At 36.1% G+C, this 21219-nt stretch overlaps 1 protein-coding gene and 1 pseudogene across 1 annotated transcript; both read left to right on the top strand.

Moving 5' to 3' along the window:
• The first annotated feature begins 1025 nt into the window (after nucleotides 1-1025).
• LOC149190156 (putative carboxylesterase 17) lies at nucleotides 1026-3517 on the top strand. The gene is made up of 2 exons (XM_089412049.1): nucleotides 1026-2560; nucleotides 2748-3517. The coding sequence occupies exon 1, from the start codon at nucleotides 1542-1544 to the stop codon at nucleotides 2550-2552; it is 1011 nt and encodes a 336-aa protein (XP_089268175.1). The 5' UTR covers nucleotides 1026-1541; the 3' UTR covers nucleotides 2553-2560; nucleotides 2748-3517.
• LOC149190157 (putative carboxylesterase 17) lies at nucleotides 2793-13903 on the top strand (annotated as a pseudogene).
• The last annotated feature ends 7316 nt before the right edge of the window (nucleotides 13904-21219 follow it).

Genomic DNA, 21219 nt, shown 5'->3' on the forward strand with positions numbered 1-21219 from the left:
ACATAATAACTAATTTTTTAATATATTAATAATTTCACTATTTTTCTACTAAACAAAAAATAAACCAACTGCTTTATAACATTTATTTTAATATAAAATATCATAAAAATATCAAACCTAAATTATTAAAAGCACTAACAAACAACGACCATACCACTCTCAAAATTAACATCAACAATACCTTTTAACTCCGCTAAAAACAAACATATCACTCTCAAACATTTTTAAAAGCAATAATCGAAGGAAACAAATCTTTTTAATACTTTTAAAAACCCATTACATTGAAAAAATAAAAAACAAACATATCACTCTCAAGCCTTTGTAAAAGCAATAATAGAATGAAATAAATCTTTTTAACGCTTTTAAAACCCCAATATATTAAAATTACATTGAAAATTTAAAATATGTGATATTATATTCTTTTAAATAATTATTTATTTATAAATTAAATTAATAAAAATAATAATTTATAACTTTAAAATATATAATATTAATAAATTATTATTTTTAAATTAAATACTAGGCCATAAAAAATCTTGGAACTTGAAAATTTTAATTCAAATTTCTTAATTTTTACCAAAATTATGACAAAATTTTCTAGTTAAATTACTCTTTAATTTGACAACTAAATTATGATAAATTCTAAAAATAAAAAATATCCATCTCAACCAGACCTAAACCTAAACTCTAAACTCTAAACTGTATATCTACATCGCGATATGGGCAAATGCATCGCGCAGGGCGGAGTCCACATCCGCGTGCAGCTTCACTACCATCCAAATACCTGGCATCATAACACACCCCATATGGAAATGTCGCTACTTGCAAATCTGTCGTCTGTGAAAATCCTTTGCAACTTCACAAAGGAAACCCACATGGTTCACAGACCTTGCACACACCCAATAACAAGACACGATGACTGCATCACTCTACACGCTTACTCACAGGGGAAAAGACAAAAGCCAATCGCATCAATCAATCATAGGAAGAAGTAATGAATTCTTAGTACCACCCACTGGCTCGGGGTTCCCTCCATCTACCATTCAACCTCCATTCCATTTTGGCGACCAATCGTTTCAATTTTCCCCTGCTGCTCTTCATATTAATTCACTTCTTGGGTACTTCCCCATCTCCTCATCCCTGAACGAGAACTGCCCTGCCCTTTTTCTCCACTCCATTTTGGCAACCAATCGTTTCAATTTTCCCCTGCTGCTCTTCATATTAATTCACTTCTTGGGTACTTCCCCATCTCCTCATCTCTGAACGAGAACTGACCTGCCCTTTTTCTCCACTCCATTTTGGCAACCAATCGTTTCAATTTTCCCCTGCTGCTCTTCATATTAATTCACTTCTTGGGTACTTCCCCATCTCCTTATCCCTGAAGGGGAATTGCCCTGCCCTTTTTCTTTCTACTGCTCTTCATATTAATTCACTTCTTGGGTACTTCTCCATCTCCTCATCCCTGAACAGAGCTGCCCTGCCTTTTTTCTTTCTGCTGAAACTCAAATTCACTTGCCAGAGTAATCAATTTGCTATCACTGATGGGAAACAGGGGAGAAATTATTGCAGAATTCCCTGGTGGCGTTGTAAGGCTGTATGAAGATGGATCCATCGAGCGCCGCCATGGCAGTCCAGTCCCTTCCTCTCAGGGTGCCTTTGTCGATGGCGTCGCTTCCATGGATATAACGATTGACGACACCACCGGCGTATGGGCACGAATTTTCCTTCCCAATTGCGCCATCAATGACGATTCTTCGGCCAGATTGCCGGTTGTTCTTCACATTCCCGGAGGCGGGTTCTGCATCGGGAGCCCGTCTGATCCAGAGAAGGATTCCCTTTCCCGCCAAAGGGCCGTGGACACGAAGTCGATTTGGGTTTCAATCGCCTACAGGCGAGCCCCGGAGCATCGCCTGCCGACAGGATGCGAGGACTGCATCAGAGCCGTTGCCTGGCTCAACCGTATTGCCCGACGCGAGATCGAATCCCAGTGGCTCTCGCAGCACGGGGACCTGGAGCGCTGTTTCCTGGCTGGAGATAGCGCAGGGGCAAATTTAACCTACCAGGTAGCCCTGTCTGCTGCTAGTTCCGAAATCGGCCAAGCCCAAAGGCCAGCGATGAAGATCATCGGCATGATTTTATTGCATCCTGGATTTCTGAAGGAGGAGAAAAGTAAATCGGAAATCGAGAACCCGCCGGATCTGGCCTTGGTTCCGGCAGACATCATGGACCAAGTTTCGATACTGGCGCTACCCAAGGGGAGCAACAAGAACTACTATGTCTTCAACCCATCGATCCCCGACGCCAGCCAGGTAGCTCTGCCTCCGACATTGATAATAATTGGGAAGCTCGATAAATTTTATGACAGGTCTGTAGAATTTTGTCAGGCCATGAAGGCAGCCGGGCAGGATTTAGAAGTGGTGGAGTATGGCAACATGGGGCATTGTTTTCATTTGATGCCAAATTATGAATCTTGTCCCGAAGCTCTTGATCAGAGTCAGAAGGTTGTGAATTTCATGAACAAGCGCCTGCAAATGCTTCAAACAGGACTGTAGCAGATCAAGTAAGTTAACAATTGTAAAGATGGTGTTTGCTTCTAAGAACTCTTATATAATAGTAATAGAAAGAAATTCCACAGTGCAATTGATGCAAAAGTTGATAGGAGAGCGAGTCTCAGAATGGAATGATTGTAAAGATGTTGTTTGCTTCCAAGAACTCTTATATAATAGTAATAGAAAGAAATTCCACAGTGCAATCGATGCAAAAGTTGATAGGAGAGCAAGTCTCAGAATGGAATGCTGAAGAAGAATAGAGATAAAGACACCAGAGGCCTTGCTGATCAGAGATGCCTTCTACCTGTTTGGAAGGTAAATATCATCAGATATGCACAATTTCATTGAAGGTAGACTTATTTACATTGAAAAGGAATAATTAGAGGATCCACACTCAAATCAGAGCAGTTGAATATCTAGCCCAACAATATAAGTTATTTGGGTATGAAATTCCAAGAGTCCTAAGCAGGTTACTGGTTTATTATTTTGCCCAAATTTGTGTCATTATGCTGGATGTTAACGCTGTAAAATGATGTAGCCCCAGTATGGGCGATCGGAATAAAACTACGTGTTGCATGAAATCAGAAGGTTAACAATGTTTGTAGCCAACCAGTTAGGACCTACTGCAAAAATAGACTAGTTTGGTATGGGTCAATTCGTTAATGGAGTTTATGTAGTATGAAGTCAAAAGGCTTATAGCCCACCAACTAGGGCCTGTTGCTAAAAAGATATAGACGTTTGGTTTCGGTCAAATTTGTTACTCTGTGTAGTATAAAAACAAAAGGTCAGCCCACCAATTAGAGCCTGTTGCAAAAAAATAGAGTTGTTTGGTCCGGGTCAAATTTGTTCACGGAGTATATGTAGCATGAAATCAAAAGGTTTGTTGCCCAGCAGTTAGGGCTTGTTGCAAAGTAATAGTCTTTTTGTTACAAGTATTTTGTAATATGAAGATTTTCGCTATACTGAAATTTTTGGATATGTAGTGCAGCGGAGTTTAAGTTTTAATATTTTTGGTGGACATTTTTTCTATTATCAAGAAATAAATAAAGTGAAGTGGACATTTTTCCTGTTGACATTTTCTCTATTATCAAGAAATTAAGTGCATTTGATAGGTGGAGTGGCCAGAAAGATTATTTGGTGATCAAGTTGATGTCCTAATGATGAGTGGAGTATCTAACTTTATAATAATGATGAGTGGAGTATCTAACTTTATAATAAGAGCAAATTTAAATCAAATTTTATCAAAATAAATTATTTAAAAACAATACATTTATCATTTGTAAATGTGTGGTAGTGACAAAAGAATATTATTATGTGTTGTTGAATATGACTAAAGTTTAAAATTCTTACTTAGGATATATTTCTTCCTAAAATTCCTATTTAAGGTATCTTTCTTTCTATATGCTTGTACTAAATGGCATCTACAATCCATTGCAAAATGTCATTTTTATTAACATTTGGAAAACATTATAATTCTTATGTCATTTTTTCTTTTTTACCCAGAAAATATGCAGATCGACCTGAAGGGATCACATCTCGTTGGCTTATTAGTAGAGCCTAACACTGAGGGCATCGAGGAGAATTGACCCCATGACCTCTCATTGGTGAGATGCTTTAGCGATGGGAACTCAGCCAATTAAGTTAATCCTTGGGGCTACAATACTTATGTCCTATGGAAATTGATATAATTGATCGTTTCATTAGTTCATGCAAACATGCTTAAACTTGTCTTCAAAATTTACTAATAGTACTCATGTCAATTATAGTTAGGGTTACTTGAATATAGAGTAGCCCACAAGGTTACCATATTCTCTACAACTTTTGAATAAATTATCCAACAATACTCTTGTTAATTATAATTAGGGGTTTTTTTAATTATATAGTGGTTGATAGGGTTACACCCATGCCCTCATGTCTGTATGGGGAAATGAGTCTATGGAAGTTCACCTGGAGCCATGCCACAAACAATCAACTCAAGTTCTAACCTACTAGCCATTACCTCAAGCCATGTTGTCAATAATCAATTCAAGTTCCAACCTACCAACTATCATAAGGGGATTTTTAGGTCTAAAATGGGCCTCTTGAGGAAAATAATAAAATAATGGTTAAAATAGTAAAATAAGAGTTACAAAATTTTAAAGAAAAAGAAAGGAAACTACTTTTTTTTATAGTATTTTTGGATTATCTCCTTAAAGGTAGGTTTACTTAAATGTGAAGCATAGACACTCTTTGGATGTGGAATTTGTTGGAAAAAATGAGAGGGGGTGAATTGGTATATCACTTTAATTTTAATCTTCACAACATTAAATAACATTAGCATCAAACCAAAACATAAATCAACATTACATCACATTAACAATTAACAATATCATTCAGCAATGCACAACAACAAAAACAATACACGACATTTTTAGGTGGAAACCATTATGGGAGATAAGTCAAAAATATAATTAAAAAAAATAATTTTATTTTTTTCTCCAAAATTCATAACTCTTATTTTACTATTTTAACTATTGTTCCATTGTTTTTACTTAAAAAACCACTTTTTAAACTAAAATTCCATCCATATATACATAATTTTTCTATAAATCTTACAATAAATACTAAAAATAATAAACAATATCTTTTTAAATAACATTTTTAAAATCTCTTCCATTAAACTTTATATTTATAAGATTTCTATTTTAGAAATTTCTTCAACCTTTTTATACTTTCTTCCTTATCCTTGTAAATTTTTTATACTTTCTTCCCTATTCTTGTAAATTTTAAGAATTTAGGTTCGAACCATGTAAAATTTAAATATTAAAAGGTATAAAATAAATAAAATATTTGTAATATCCCTAATTGTTTTGGATGAAATTACAAACCAATTGTTTTTAATAGAAATGGGCACTTATTTATTAAAAGGGATATACTTTCTTCCTTATTCTTTCTTCCTTATTCTTGTAAATGTTAAGGATTTAGGTCGGAACCATGTAAAATAATTTTATTTATGTCAAAGTTTAAATATTAAAAGTATAAAATAAATAAAATATTTGTAATATCCCTAATTGTTTTGGATGAAATTACGAACCAATTGTTTTTAAATAAAAATGGGCACTTATTTATTAAAAGGGATAGGGAGTTGTGGTTGAATTGCTAAGCTGATTGTTATAAAATTTATAGTGTAAGATTATTTTAAATACTTAATATTGCTTCACATTTTTTTAAATTTCTTTACTTCACTTTTTTTAAAATTTCTTTACTTCACATTTTTACTCTTCTTATGAGTCTATATAATGGAAATCATGTTATAAGATATCTTTATTAACATTTAAATTATAAAAGCAAATATTTTAATAATTTTCATGATAACAATTTATTGTAAAGCACAATGTTTTGCAAAAAAATTGAATTAAGATGAATAGATTCTTTTTCAATTAGACAATTTTGTTGAGCACTGAGGTTCTTGTATAATCAATTATGATAGTTCCAAGAACTAAGAGCAAAGTGAAGCTGTTGAATTAGGATAATTAGATTCTTTCTCAGCACTCAAAGGTTCATATTGTCTTGTATAGTCAATTATGATAATTCCAAAGACTGAGAAAAATGTGAAGTAATATAATCAATTATGATATTTGCAAGGGCTAAGAAAAATGTGAAGATGTTGAATTAGGAAATGTGAAGATGTTGAACTAGGATAATTAGATTCTTTCTCAACACTCACAGGTTCATATTCTCTTGTATAATCAATTAGGATAGTTCCAAGGACTAAGAAAAATGTGAAGATGTTGCAAGACCAAAATAAAGGGTATCAATCATTTCCGTAAATATTCTTTGAAAACAAATCATTTCTTGAGGAAAGTAATATGTATATTATCATGGATATTCTATGGGAGAAGAAAGTTGTAGCTCTCAGGGTGCCTTTGTCGATGGCGTAGCTTCCATGCACATAACGTTGGACGACACCAGCACATAACGCTGGACGACACCACTGGCGTATGGCCGCGCATTTTCCTTTCCGATTGCGCCACCAGTGACGATTCTTCGGCCATATTGTCGGTTGTTCTTCACATTCCTGGAGGCGGGTTCTGCATCGGGAGCCCTTCGGATCCAGAGAAGGATTCCCTTTCTCGGCAAAGAGGTGTGGATACGAGGTCGATTCGGGTTTCAATGGCCTACTGGGGATCCCCGTAGCATCGCCTGTAAGAAATTCTACAGTTTCAACAACGATTCTGCATGCGGAATAAACTCAAAGAATCATTAAATCTTAATACCCAGGGATACGAGTTACCTCCAGCCATTGGTGATGTTTTGATGAAGGCCACAGTCCACTTGCTTCTTCTTCAGCACTCCAGCTTCTATCCAAGCAAAAAGAAAAGAACACAAAATTCTGAAGGCACTTCCAAGCTCTGCTATCTCAGCTAGATGGTGTAAAACTGAAGGGGATTGAGATATGAGCTTGGGGACCAAACAGATGAACATATAGCTAAGCTTCCATCAAGCTTCTCATAGCTATGTGTTAGATGTCCACAAATCAAGGCAGAGAACTCGAATCAAAGTGATGGACCACTTTAGTAGCTCCTAATTACAAAATTAGTAATTGCAGTTGCCTTTTCTTAACTTAAGGAAACTACTGCAGTTGGTTTCCATAAGTTAAGGAAAGACTGCAACTCCATAATTGTAGGCAGCAATTTGTGCAAAATTAATGGAGCTAACATTCTCCCACTTGGTCCATACTTCCAAACTTAATGTCTCAACTTAAAAACCATTGATAATCTGTATTAAGTAATAGATACATGAATCATGGCGATAAGTCCTCTAATGACGAGTATTATCTTCCATGTATTACTATGTATTTATTCTTATTATAATTTATGTGGCAACAATTTCTTAATGAATAAACCTTATGTTTATTCTTGGTCCTTCTTAAATGAATTTTCTCAAATCAACTTAAGGTGCACATAAATATGAGAAAAAACATCACAATAATTAAGAATTTCATTAAAATAACATTGTCCATACAATGAAAAACTACATAATGGAACCAAGTCCCATATTCAATACATGATCCTTGAATTTAAACGGTGGCATGCCCTTAGTCAAAGGATCAGTGATCATTAACTCAGTGCTGACGTGCTCAATGACCACTTTCTTTTCTTTAACACGTTCCCTTATAGCTAAATACTTAATGTTGATGTGTTTATTTCGACTCCCACTTTTATTGTTTTTAGCCATAAAAACAGCAGCTGAATTATCACAATATATTCTCAATGGCTTAGATATAGAATCCATAATTCTAAGCCCAGAAATGAAATTCCTAAGCCATACACCATGTAAAGTAGCCTCAAAACAGGAGACGAACTCGGCTTCCATAGTGGAAGTGGCAATCAAGGTCTGCTTGGCACTCCTCCATGATACAGCTCCACCGGCCAACATAAAAATGTAACCTGATGTTGATTTACGTGAATCAACACATCCAACAAAGTCAGAATCTGAGTAGCCAATTACTTCCAAGTTGTCCATCTGTCTATACATAAGCATGTAGTCTTTGGTTCCTTGAAGGTACCTCATAACTTTCTTTGCAGCTCTCCAGTGGTCTAAACCTGGATCACTCTGATATCGTCCCAACATTCCTACAACAAATGCAATGTCAGGTCTTGTGCAGACTCGAGCATACATTAGGCTTCCGACAGCAGAAGCATATGGAATGTTCTTCATTTGTTCCCTTTCAAAGTCGTTCTTCGGGCATTGGTTCAAAGTGAACCTATCACCCTTCACAATGGGAGCTACACTTGGTGAACAAACCTTCATCCAAAATCTCTCTAAAATTTTATTAATATAGGTTTCCTGGGACAGACCCAAGATGCCTTGAAATCTGTCTCTATGGATCTTAATGCCAATGACATAAGATGCCTCACCCATATCCTTCATATCAAAAAAATTTAGAGAGGAATTGTTTCACCTCATGTAGCAAACCCTTATCATTGGTTGCTAGCAAAAGGTCATACATATAAAACAAGAAAACAAATTTTACTCCCACTAACCTTCAGGTATATACATTGATCCATAATGTTTTCTACAAAACCAAAAGAAGAAATTACATTATGGAATTTCAAATACCATTGGCGGGATGCTTGTTTTAAACCATATAATCACTTCTTGAGCTTGCAAACCAATTGCTCACCATCACTAGAGGGGAATCCTTTAGGTTGTTTCATGTAAACCTCTTCCTCTAGATCTCCATTAATTCTATCTATGGAGATATGACCTAGTCTCTGGTGCCATAATTTAGAGGAATCTTCATTAATAACACATCTTTTAGTGCCAGTGTGAAAATGCATTGAATCATATGTGACATTGTTTTGTAAATTAATGCAGTAAAGACCATTAGAGAAAATACCATTCCCAACATAATCAGATTTATAGAATAGACTGAAAGATTTTTCTGAAAAGTTTAAGGAATATCCAAAAAGGTACAAGCCTTGAAACTGAGATCAAGTTTCTAGAAAAACTTGAAACATAAAAGGTATTTTCTAACTCCAAAACAAAGCCACTACTTAAAGTTAAATAACATGTTCCTATAGCTTCCACATGCGAGCCCATCTTGTTTCCTGATAAGATGCTTTGCTCACTTCCCACTGGCTTCCTTAGGTTTTGCAAACCCTTTGTCTGCAAGCCATTTCTGAAATTTGGCGCATTCCTTCTTCATGTGTCCCTTCTTCCTACAGAAAAAACACTTGGAAACTTTCTTGATATCGGCTTGGGGAGGAACTTTACCTTTCCCTTTCCGATTGGCTTGAGATTTGTCTTTTCCACGCGTTGCCAGCATTGCACTCTCTCCCAGTTCCATCACCAGTCTCTCTTCCTCTTGAACACACATGGTCATGAGTTCATTAATTGACCATTTATCCTTATGTGTGTTGTATGAGATTTTGAAAGGTCCATATTGGTGCGGAAGGGTGTTCAGGATGTAGTGCACTAGGAAGGACTCCGATATTTCAACCTCGAGTTTCTTCAATTGAGCCACAGTGTCCCTCATCTGCATGATGTGTTCGCGCACACCTTTCACATTGGTGAGCCTTAGGGATGAGAACTTCATGATTAGGGTGCTTGCTAGTGCCTTGTCTGAAGAGACGAATTGTTCATCAATGGCCTTCAACAAGTCTCGGACCTTATCATGCTGATCAATGGAACCTCGAATACCAGCTGAAATTTTGGTCTTAATGAACATCATGCTTAGACGATTGGATCGCTCCCATCGTTCACAAAGCGTGATGTCTGCTGCAGTGCTGGTATTAGTGAGTGTCGATGGTTCATCTTTCCTGATAGCATAATCTATGTCCATCCACCCTAGATGAAGGAGAATCCTCTCCTTCCAAATCTTGTAGTTATCTCCCTTAAGTTCGGGAATGTCACAACAAATTTCAGAGAAATTTGCAGGTTGTACTACTGCATCAAAATAAAGAATCACATGCTTATGTTAAAATTGAGGCTTAATAAACTTTCATGTTTTACCAATGTAAATCATGCTAAAAAGAATTGAATCAAATGACATAAAAATTGCCTGTGGGCTAAATTTTTAATTCAAACAGATTCAATAAAACTTTATGATAAAACTTATTAATTCATAACTCCTGTGGGTAGGTTATGAAATTTTATCCTAATTAATTACATAAATATAATAAAGATTCCTGTGAGATAAAATTTATTATATTCAGTGTAAATCATGCTAAAAGGAATTGAATCAAATGACATAAAAATTGCCTGTGGGCTAAATTTTTAATTCAAACAGATTCAATAAAACTTTATGATAAAACTTATTAATTCATAACTCATGTGGGTAGGTTATGAAATTTTATCCTAATTAATTACATAAATATAACAAAGATTCCTGTGGGATAAAATTTATTATATTCAGTGTAATTAATTACAATTTAATGTCTAAATAATCTTTATGTGATCTTATCAAACAAAATATATAATTTTATTTAATTAAAGATGTTGTGGCTATTCTCTAATTAATTAAAATTATATGGATCACTAGACATTATTTTGCTGCATAAACAAAACTTAACCAAAGAGAAAATAATGTTTACTGAAAAGAGTAAGTCAAAATGACATTTTAATAAACTCCATATAACTGTAACAATTTTCCAGCAAAATCAAAATTAAGGTTAAAGCAGTGAGCATTACCGAAAATGACTACAAATTGATTGTTCAATTTATAAACTTAACCCGGAGATTGACTGAAGCAGCGTTGATCTACTTTGCACTTGCATAGCAAATGCAGTTCGAAGGCTAGCTGGCTTGACTTCAGGCTCCGTCCTTAAGTTTATAAAACAAACAAAAATAGACCAGCAAACAAGCTATTTTGCTCACAATATAAATAAAATTTAGATTTAAATTTAAATTTAAATTAAATTTTAATGAAGCGAATGCAGTGCTGAGAACATTATTCAGTGCTAAGAACATTCCGCAGCGGTGATTCGTCACGTGTTTATAATATTCAATGTCTAAAGATTGGCATTCAACCGCCTTGGTAACTTCGCAAGTATGGGTTTGTTTTGTTCAATTTTGTGAACCGTAATCTACGTTTTGAGGTTTTCTAATATTCTATGATTTGGAACGATATAAAATTAAAATCAATCAAACTAAAAATCATACACCATTGGGTCCAAATCATAGATAATAATTTTAAGATCAAAAACTAGTTTCCCAGTCTTAAGAGATAATCCTCAAGTCACAGCTATGATGCAGGCTGTAACTGTTCTTGTTCTAGCATTAGCACTTTCCCGAGAACCAACCTTTCAGAGCGAACTGTAATCATAGAATAGTATCTGTGTAGGAAATACTATTTTAAATATGTTCCTGAGTGGCAAGTATGCCAAGTTTTCTAACATATTCCCTACAGGAACTCACTGATCTGTGCTAAGTTTAGCTCTGTTTCCTTGGATACCACCTTTAATATGTTGCTATTTAACTCGTGTTTTCTCTGGCAGCTGACAAGCGGATACTTTCCTTGCTGAATATGCTGCCCAAAACAGCGTTATTCCACGAATTCTTATGGAAATACTGGCCAAGGAAAAAGTTCCAAGAATATACTCATGCCCAAAGAAGCTCCGCTTTACTTGAGAATCAACACAGTAAAGTTCGCACGCTTGCCAATTAGAATAGCTAGGTTCACGCTGGTTTTTCCTTATAGGCCTAAACTGTTCCAAATGATCTTGGAACGCAAGATCCATATAGGCCTAAATCGTGCTCTCTCATACGCTTAACGTAATTTGCGTTCCACTTTCACCAGATATCAATGAAAGTAATTTATTTGGAAATTCAAACCTCTGCCAACAATCCTCAAAGATGGGTGTGGTCTATATATTACCAAGTTTCTTAGAAATTCTGGTTGGAATATCGTTTTTGACTGCATCTTAATCTTATTATACATAGATTTATGTTTTCTATTACAGGAGTTTGAAGGTGCTAGCACTGTGGATGATATTGAGAAATCGCATCCGACAAATCAACTCCAACACCTTGAATTTGAAACAGATGCAAACTCCCTAAAACTGCTGACAGCCAAGTGCTAACACGATGACATGTGATAGAATAAGCAATCCGACTCAGTATGCATCTTGAAAAGGGTGCAACCTCTCTAAGATTACCAGCCTCAAATGTGGACAAGAGGCAGAACACCGACACCAATCATAACAGAAGGAAAATTAGGGCCAGCCCAATATAGATCAGAAACAAAGCCAACATTAATCATATCAGCCAAATTCTTTTAGTGTATTTAAAAGTTAAAACACAAAAGGATGCAACTATACATGTCGAGCACATGATACACGTATTCCAGCGAGATAATTGAGATACGGTTGAAGCGTTTGGTCTTCGTGTATTCTTGTCCATACAACTCTTAAGGTAGAGCCAGCATCTCTAAACTGGGCTCTTAGAAGAGTCAACAATTGTTAATCTCAACTTACAGGCTTGGTCACATCTAAAACCTCACGAATGCCATGCATAACCCAATCATATAATACACTAATGGCCGCCACCAATAAAATCGAGAAACTGAAAATATAGCAAGCCCTATTGAAATTTCGATCGAGAAACGAAATTACGAATCGAAAAGTGTGAAGCAAAAACAGGGTACTCTTTGAAGCCATTATTTATAAGTAAATCTCACACCAAGACAGAGGTAAAATTTCGCTCTGATACCAAATGTAAGAAATTCTACAGTTTCAACAACGATTCTGCATGCGGAATAAACTCAAAGAATCATTAAATCTTAATACCCAGGGATACGAGTTACCTCCAGCCATTGGTGATGTTTTGATGAAGGCCACAGTCCACTTGCTTCTTCTTCAACACTCCAGCTTCTATCCAAGCAAAAAGAAAAAAGAACACAAAATTCTGAAGGCACTTCCAAGTTCTGCTATCTCAGCTAGATGGTGTAAAATTGAAAGGGATTGAGATATGAGCTTGGGGACCAAACAGATGAACATATAGCTAAGCTTCCATCAAGCTTCTCATAGCTATGTGTTAGATGTCCACAAATCAAGGCAGAGAACTCGAATCAAAGTGATGGACCACTTTAGTAGCTCCTAATTATAAAATTAGTAATTGCAGTTGCCTTTCTTAACTTAAGGAAACTACTGCAGTTGGTTTCCATAAGTTAAGGAAAGACTGCAACTCCATAATTGTAGGCAGCAATTTGTGCAAAATTAATGGAGCTAACATCGCCTGCCCGAAGGATGCGAGGACTGCATCAGAGCCATTACCTGGCTCAACCGTATTGGCCGACGCGACATCAAATCCTAGTGGCTCTCGCAGCACGGGGACCTGGAGCGTTGTTTCCTGGCTGGAGATAGCGCAGGGGAAAATTTAGCCTACCAGGTAGCCTTGTCTGCTGCTAGTTCCGAAATCGGCCAAGCCGAAAGGCCAGCGGTGAAGATCATCGGGGTGATTTTATTGCATCCTGGATTTCTAAGGAGAAAAGTAAATCGGAAATCGAAAACCCGTCGGATCTGGCCTTGGTTCCGGCAGACATCATGGACCTAGTTTCGATACTGGCGCTACCCAAGGGGAGAAACCAGAACTATTATATCTTCAATCCATCGATCCCCGACGCCAACCAGGTAGCTCTGCCTCCGACATTGATAATAATTGGGAAGCTCCATAAATTTTATGACAGGTCTGTAGAATTTTGTCAGGCCATGAAGGCAGCCGGGCAGGATTTAGAAGTGGAGTATGGCAACATGGGGCATTGTTTTTATTTGATTCCAAATTATGAATCTTGTCTCAAAGCTCTTGATCAGAGTCAGAAGGTTGCGAATTTCATGAACAAGCACTTGTAAATGCTTCAAATAGGGTTGTAGCAGATCAAGTAAGTTAACAATTGTGTATTCATTCATTGTAAAGATGATGTTTGCTTCCAAGAACTCCTATATAATAGTAATGGAAAGAAATTCCACAATGCAATTGATGCAAAAGTTGATACGAGAGCAAGCCTTAGAATGGAATGCTGAAGGAGATTAGAGATAAAGACACAAGTGGTCTTGCTTATCAGAGATGCCTTCTACCTGTTTGGAGCGCAAACATCATCAAATATGCAGAATTTCATTGCAGGTAGACCTATTTACATTGAGAAGGAATAATTATAGGATCCACACTCAAATCAGAGCAGTTGAAGAGCTAGCCCAACCATACGAGTTATTTGGGTATGGAATTCCAAGAGTTTGGTTTATTATTGCCCAAATTTCTGGCATTACGCTTCATGTTAATTTGATGTAGCCCAGAATGGGTGATCGGAATAAAACTACGTGTTGTGTGAAATCAGAATATTCATAATGTTTGAACCAGTCAGGGCCTGTTGCATAAATATAGTAGTTTGGTATGGGTCCATTTGTTAATGGAGTTTATGTACTATGAAATCAAAAGGCATACAGTCTACCAATTAGGCCTGTTGCTTTAAAAATATATATATAGACGTTTGGTATGGGTCAAATTTGTTAATAGAGTATATGTAGTATAAAATCAAAAGGTTTATAGCCCACCAAGCAGGGCTTGTTGCTAAAAAAATAGTCGTTTTCTCTCGGTAAAATTTGTTTATGGAGTATATGTAGTATGAAATCAAAAGGTTTGTTGTTTGGCTGCTAGGGTTGCTTATAAATAAACCAGTTGTTTTTAGTGTGATTTTTTTTGGAGGTTTTTTGGTGGATTTTTTCGATCTAATTTCTTTAAAACCCGGCAGGAATTTATTGAAATCACAAATGAATTTATTGAAATCACAAATTTGATGGGTAACCCTTGCACAATTGAAGTTCCCTAGGGGTTATTCAGGGCGTTGAATCCATATATATAGTGAAAAAACCAGTTTAAATAACACAAATCAAGATTTCAACTCAAATTTTTCCGCCGATTCTGGCACCAAAAAATGGCACTAAAGACAACTCCATAAATAAATAGTCTTTTTTGTTATGAGTATTTTGTAATACGAAGATTTTCACAATTATTTTATATTTATGGTGAAGCCTTTGGATATGTAGTTCGGTGGAGTTTATAATCCTCAACATTTTCAAAATCAAGTGAAGCATTGATACTCTAGGTGTTGTGGTCACTCAAAACATTAAGAAAGATTATTAGGGGATCAAATGCTTCATTTCTTTTCCTAACGATAATGATGGGTGGAGTATCCACTTGAAACATTGGAACTTGTAAACTCCAACATAGTTCAAATTCAAAATTTTTACAATAAGAGCTAATTCGTGAATCAAATTTTATCAAAATAAATTATTTAAAAATAATACATTTATCATTTATAAATGTGTAGATCTTAGGCTTTCGTGATCCATATTATTATGTGTTGTCTGATATGATTAAATTTTAATAAAATGCCTTATTAAGGTATGTTTCTTCCCATATGCTTGCACTAAGTGACATTTACAATCTATTCCATGCAAAATGTCCCTTTCATTAAAATTTGGAAAAAAATTACAATGGTTGTCTTAGAAAAATTTTACAGTACTTATGTCCTATGGAAATTGATAATTTCATTAGTTCATGCAAAGACAATAAACTTGTCTTCAACATTTGCTAATAGTACTCATGTTAATTATTGTAGGGTGTTCCTTGAATATAGAGTAGCTCATAAGGTTACCACATACTCCACAACTTTTGAATAAATTGCCTAACAATACTCTTGTTGATTATAATTAGGGTTCCTTGATTATATAGTGGTTGATAGGGTTACCCCATGTCCTCGTGTCTATATGCGCAAATGAGTCTAGGGAAGGTTCAATTGGAGCCATGCCACAAACAATCAACTCAAGCTCTAACCTATTACCCATCATCTCAAACCGTGTTGCCAACAATCAACTCAAGTTCCAACTTACCAGCGTTCACCTCATTAAGGGAATTTTAAGGTCTAAAATGGACCTCCTAAAGAAAATAACAAAATAATGGTTAAAATAATAAAATAAGAGTAACAATGTAAACTTTGAAACGGGAACTGATACGGTTACCCGTTTCGTAGAGATAGCAAAAAAATGACCCGATTTTCAAAAGTGGTGATGCAGAATACACATGTTTTTTTTAGAACATGGTTTTTGGAACTTTAATTTTTTTCATGTGCATTAAGTTTTAGAATGGTAGTGATTTTCATGCTGATTTTAAAAAGTGAGTATTCTGCATCACACCCTTTTTTTAAAAGACCTATTTTTTGACTTTAAATTTTCTAGTGTGTGAAATGTAAAAAATTATTTTCTAAATTTGATAGTTTTTGAAGTGGTCATTTTATTCATATTTTCTTGTTCTCTATCTTTATTTTTATTTTTTATTTTTTTATTTTTTTTTTGTGGGGTTTTTATTGTTTTGCGTTTTTAAATTAGAAAGTCGATAGTTTGAATTTTAGATAATCTACATATTTATACATCCTTAATTAATTTTTCAATCCACATGAAATAATTGTTTCTAAAAAACAACATTTTTTAACAATGGACATAAAAATAACCATTTTTAACATAAATATAACAAAAAAACTAAACGTTTTGATAATTTTTTGCTAGAATTAACATGTCAAAATCACAATTTTTATACAAAAATATTAACTAAAAATGGTCAAATAATAGTTTTTTTTTATGAATTTCATGTCAAAAAAATAATAATAACAACTTCTTTTTTTCAAAAAATAATAATTAACTTAAAAATCAATGCGAAAATCACAAATTACAAATATTGAACACATAACAACTTTAATTCATTGATTATTCTTTTCATGAAATGTCAAAGTCAAAACATTGCAAAGATTGATTTCCAGGTATAACTCAAATTTAATCAACAATGTCACGTATTCCAAACTCTTCGTCCTCTAGAGTTTCATCATTGTCATCTTCCACAATATTTTCTGCTTCCTTTTGCGCAATTTCCTCTTCTAATGGGTCTTTGATGTCTGCAAATCTCCCAATATATGTCTTTCCAAACATTCCATGTAATGGTGGTTGGGGTTCCTTTGCCTTTTTTGCCACACGTGATTCACTAAAGTCCCATTTCTTCAACCCAATTTCTTGCATTGCATCTGGAAGAAATTGAAGAGCATTAATTCTTTGCTGAATGAAATTGCATTGTAATGGATCTTTCTCAATTGTAATGCAATTTCTTCCTTTTTGAAGAAAGCATGCTACTGTTGTACCTAATTATCAAGCACAAAAAAATAATGAAGTAAATTAGTACAATGACATATTAATTAAAAGAAAGAACATATTGAAATTCAATTCCATGTGGCAAAACCTACCTGAGCCAGAAAATAAATCCAGAACCCAATCTCCTTCGTTTGAACATATGTCTATAAGATAGTTAATCAATAATTGTGGTTTCTGATAAATGTTAACTATCTCTCCTTTTGTTTCTTTGTCTTCATATGTTAGTTTTCTCACAACAGCATCATAAGTCAGTATTTGGCTATGACTCTTTCTGTCCACCCGATTAAAAATCATAGACATATGGCTATCATCTTTTGCCCAACTATCAATATGAATGAACTCACAGTCATTTATAAATTGTTGATCTTCATTGTTAAGAAGATTTGACTTTTGCATGTAACATAAAATAGTAAAAGTTCAATTAACTTGTACATAAATGAATTTTTCAGCATTAATCAAATATACCTTTAAACATCTTACCATGTAAGCTACATCCTTGAATTTGTTTTCCCCTTGAAGCTTGACAATACCATTGCCAATTGTGTGTCTGAATGAAATGTACCAAATCTCCATAATGGTGATGACGTCACTTCCATAAATCCCGCCACCACTTTATTAAAAGCTTGATAAGTATAAGGGTCACTATCATAGTAAATGTTTGGAATATTGAAACCATGGGGAATATCTGCAATAACCAGGGCATAATCCCTTTTTAGTACGAGTTTAGCAATGTCTTCACAGTCGCCTTGTATTACTTGATATTGAATAGTGTCTAGCCCATTCCAAATGAAATGATTAAGAGTTGGATCAAGTTCAACATTCTTAATACGTTTTTTTTTTTTTGTGAACTGCGGTATTTCTGTTATCTACAACAATTATAAAAGTACAAAACTTAGGAGCCTCAACCTGCCCCGTAGGGAAACCAGATCTGTTGGCTCCTATACATCAAACATTCAATAAAGTTTTCATGTTGGACAATGTCAGAAGCATAGTAGGACATTAAGCCCTCTTTCACCATGTTTTACCAAAAAACTCTTCTTTCCCAATCCTACTTGACAAACCCAGTTTTACTACTACTGCTATGGCATACAAAACAATATTCCAAAACCAGAGCATTGGTCTTCTAAATTGAAAAGAGAAACAGTTAACAGGCCTCTTCGTTCGCCGCCTTTCCTCTTCCTTCTTTGTTGCTGTCGTTGGCCTTCCCCAGCTCCTTCAACATCGCTTGAATTTCCTTGAGGTGCTCGTTCTGTTGCCTCACCAGATCTTCCACTTTAGCAACCTCCTTTTTTGCTGCCGCTGTTTCCTGCGCCATCTCTAGCATCTCGGTCGCGACTTGCTCCAAGGCCTTTGCCAAGAGGTGCTTCAGCACCCAGTAGGTATGGAGAGCGCGGCGGTAAAGGGTAAGTCTGCCTCGCGTGTTGCTTAGGTCTGGTAGCTGCGAGGTTCATTCCTCCATCTCCGGGTCAGAGGGTTCCTCTAACACCCTATCCTCCATGGCATCAATGATTTTCCTTATGTCTGCATTTGTTTCCAAATTGTAAGCCTGTTCGGCTTCATGCACCGCCATGTTGATCGACTTATTCCCCCTTTTCCGTCTTCTCTGCGTCTGGTTACCCACCACATTTCTGGTTGGTTGACGGGGGCATCCTCTTCCTCTCTGCTCTTGCGTCTTCCATCTTCCACCCTTTCTGCCTCGCTTCGTACCTTTACTGCTCTGCCCAGCTTCGAAATGCTTTCTTCTAAGCCCTTCCCCCTGACTGTACTCCATTTCGTCTGAGCTTTCTATTTCTATTTTAACTTGGCTCTGTTTAAGGTGCCTGCCCTCAGCAGCCTCCCTATCAGTTTGGACTGTCTTATCTCTTCGCTCTCCCATTTTTATGCGTTTGAGGCACTGGTTATGGTTTCTCTGCCAAGTCGCCCCTTCTCTCGCCACCTTCTTCGAATTTCTGTTGCCTGTCATTCTTCCCCTGTTCCTTCTTATAGAATTTTCACCACCTTTTCTATTATGATGGGATTGCTCCCCCCTTCGTATCTCTCTTACGCTTTGAATGATGGTTTCAGTGATGATAATTGGTTTTCGTTTTGGGCCGCGTCCCTGCTGATCTGACTGATCATTAACAACATTCTTAATACGTTGCTTTCTCAGTCTTTCAATCTTTATTTTTTCAATAAAAGTCTTGAAACTGTCTGGTGCTCCATTATCTTATTTCCTCATCTTTTACCAAACAAACAAATGTATGTGTAAGTTTTAAATTAAAAATAGTACACAGATGATTAAAACTGAATGTATAAATCAAGTTACCTTTTTAAATGCAAGATAAAAAGCTTTTAATGTTGACGTAGAACTTGAATCTGGATAGTTGCGTACAACATCATCCCAACTATCTTCATTCAACAATTTAACCATTTGTTCTTGAATTTTCATGTAAACTTTGTGACTGCATAGATAAAGTAAGAAAAAGTTAATATAATGATATGTATAACAAATACTACCAATAACAACATGTTTTATTTAAAAGATAACTATAATCTTGGAAATAAGTAAAAATAATTCAGCAAACTTACTTTTGAAATTCTTCAGACATTTCTTCCAATGATAATTCCCCTGACCTCACACGAGATAATATTGTTTTGACAATTTTTTCATCTTTCACTCCTTGCATCGCCCTCCAAGGCGTGATGGTCATATCGTCTGGAAGTTGCTTCAGTTGAGGAGCTGATTTATTGTTGCTACATATCAATGGCTTAGACTTTTTGACCCTTTGGTTTTTAATGCCAATGTCTTCCCACATGCTAAAAATGTCATCAATCAAATTCCAAATATCTCCAGTTCTAAATGCCAATTGGAAAATGTTATCAACACCTCTGAATAAAATCGTTATATCTGCTGTCTTTTCCACCTTTTGAATTGGTTTTCTCTTCAATTTGATAGCCTATTTCCATACAACATTCCTTTCGAAAATCTGCAGTAATATTTATCTTATCCCCACCACATTTTTCTAGGAATTCACTATGAATAAATCTAACCTTTTGGATCAAAGTCATAGACATCCTATATTCATTATCTGAATTATGATCCCATGCCACTAACTTTGCTTCTGTTTCATTTAAACCAGCATAAATGATACATTTCATTGTTTCAAAACGTGGGTTATTAGGATATTCCTCCATCAATTGTCTTTGAGCTTCAACAGAATGGTTCCCCCCAAGCACATAATAATTGTATTCAAAACATTTTGACTTATCAAATGCTTCTTTGTTGGGAACTTGAAGTGGATCAACAAGAAGCACATAACTAACCACATGAGCATATGGATTGTACCTCATCAATGTCTTCAAGTTGTGAACATGCAGATGATGTGGCTTTCTGACTTGATATTGGCATTGTCCTTCACTTGCCTTATAGGTTTGTCTGACATTTAACTGAAATGTACGACCACCATCAATTAAGTTTCTCTTTGTCAAATTCTGTCGAATGGCATTTTGTTTTGTTTTGATTATGCCATCATCTAAATCAGCTCTTGGTGTAATGATTTCTCTGCTTTCTTTTGAAGTTTCACTAGGTTCTTGACTGCTGGTAATGACTACTTCAAGATCTTCAACTCTACTTTTTTTTCGTCATAACATTCTCAAGAGATCTATTCTTGGGCATTGTAAGGGTAGGGCGCGGGTAGGGGGTAAGGGGTAAGGTTAGGGGGTAGGGGGGGATGGGTAAGGGTGAGCGGGGGGTGGGGCGCGGGTAGGGTGTAGGGGTGGGGATGGGTAAGGGTAGGGGATGGGGGGGGTAAGGGTAGGGGAGGGGGGTAAGGGCGCGGGTAGGGTGTAGGGGTGGGGGGGGGTAAGGATAGGGGGCGGTTAGGGTGTTGGGGGGGGTAGGGGCAGGGGCAGGGGGGTGGGGGTGGTGGTGGGGGTGGGGGCAGGGGCAGGAGAGGGGGGGGTGTGGGCGGATGCGGGGGGGGATGGGGGATAGCGTGGGGTGCGGCGGCCAGGGG

Source organism: Pinus tabuliformis, chromosome 3_1, assembly GCF_031772625.1.
Source record: "Pinus tabuliformis cultivar Carrire ecotype Pingquan chromosome 3_1, CPIR1, whole genome shotgun sequence".
Lineage (NCBI taxonomy): Eukaryota > Viridiplantae > Streptophyta > Pinopsida > Pinales > Pinaceae > Pinus > Pinus tabuliformis.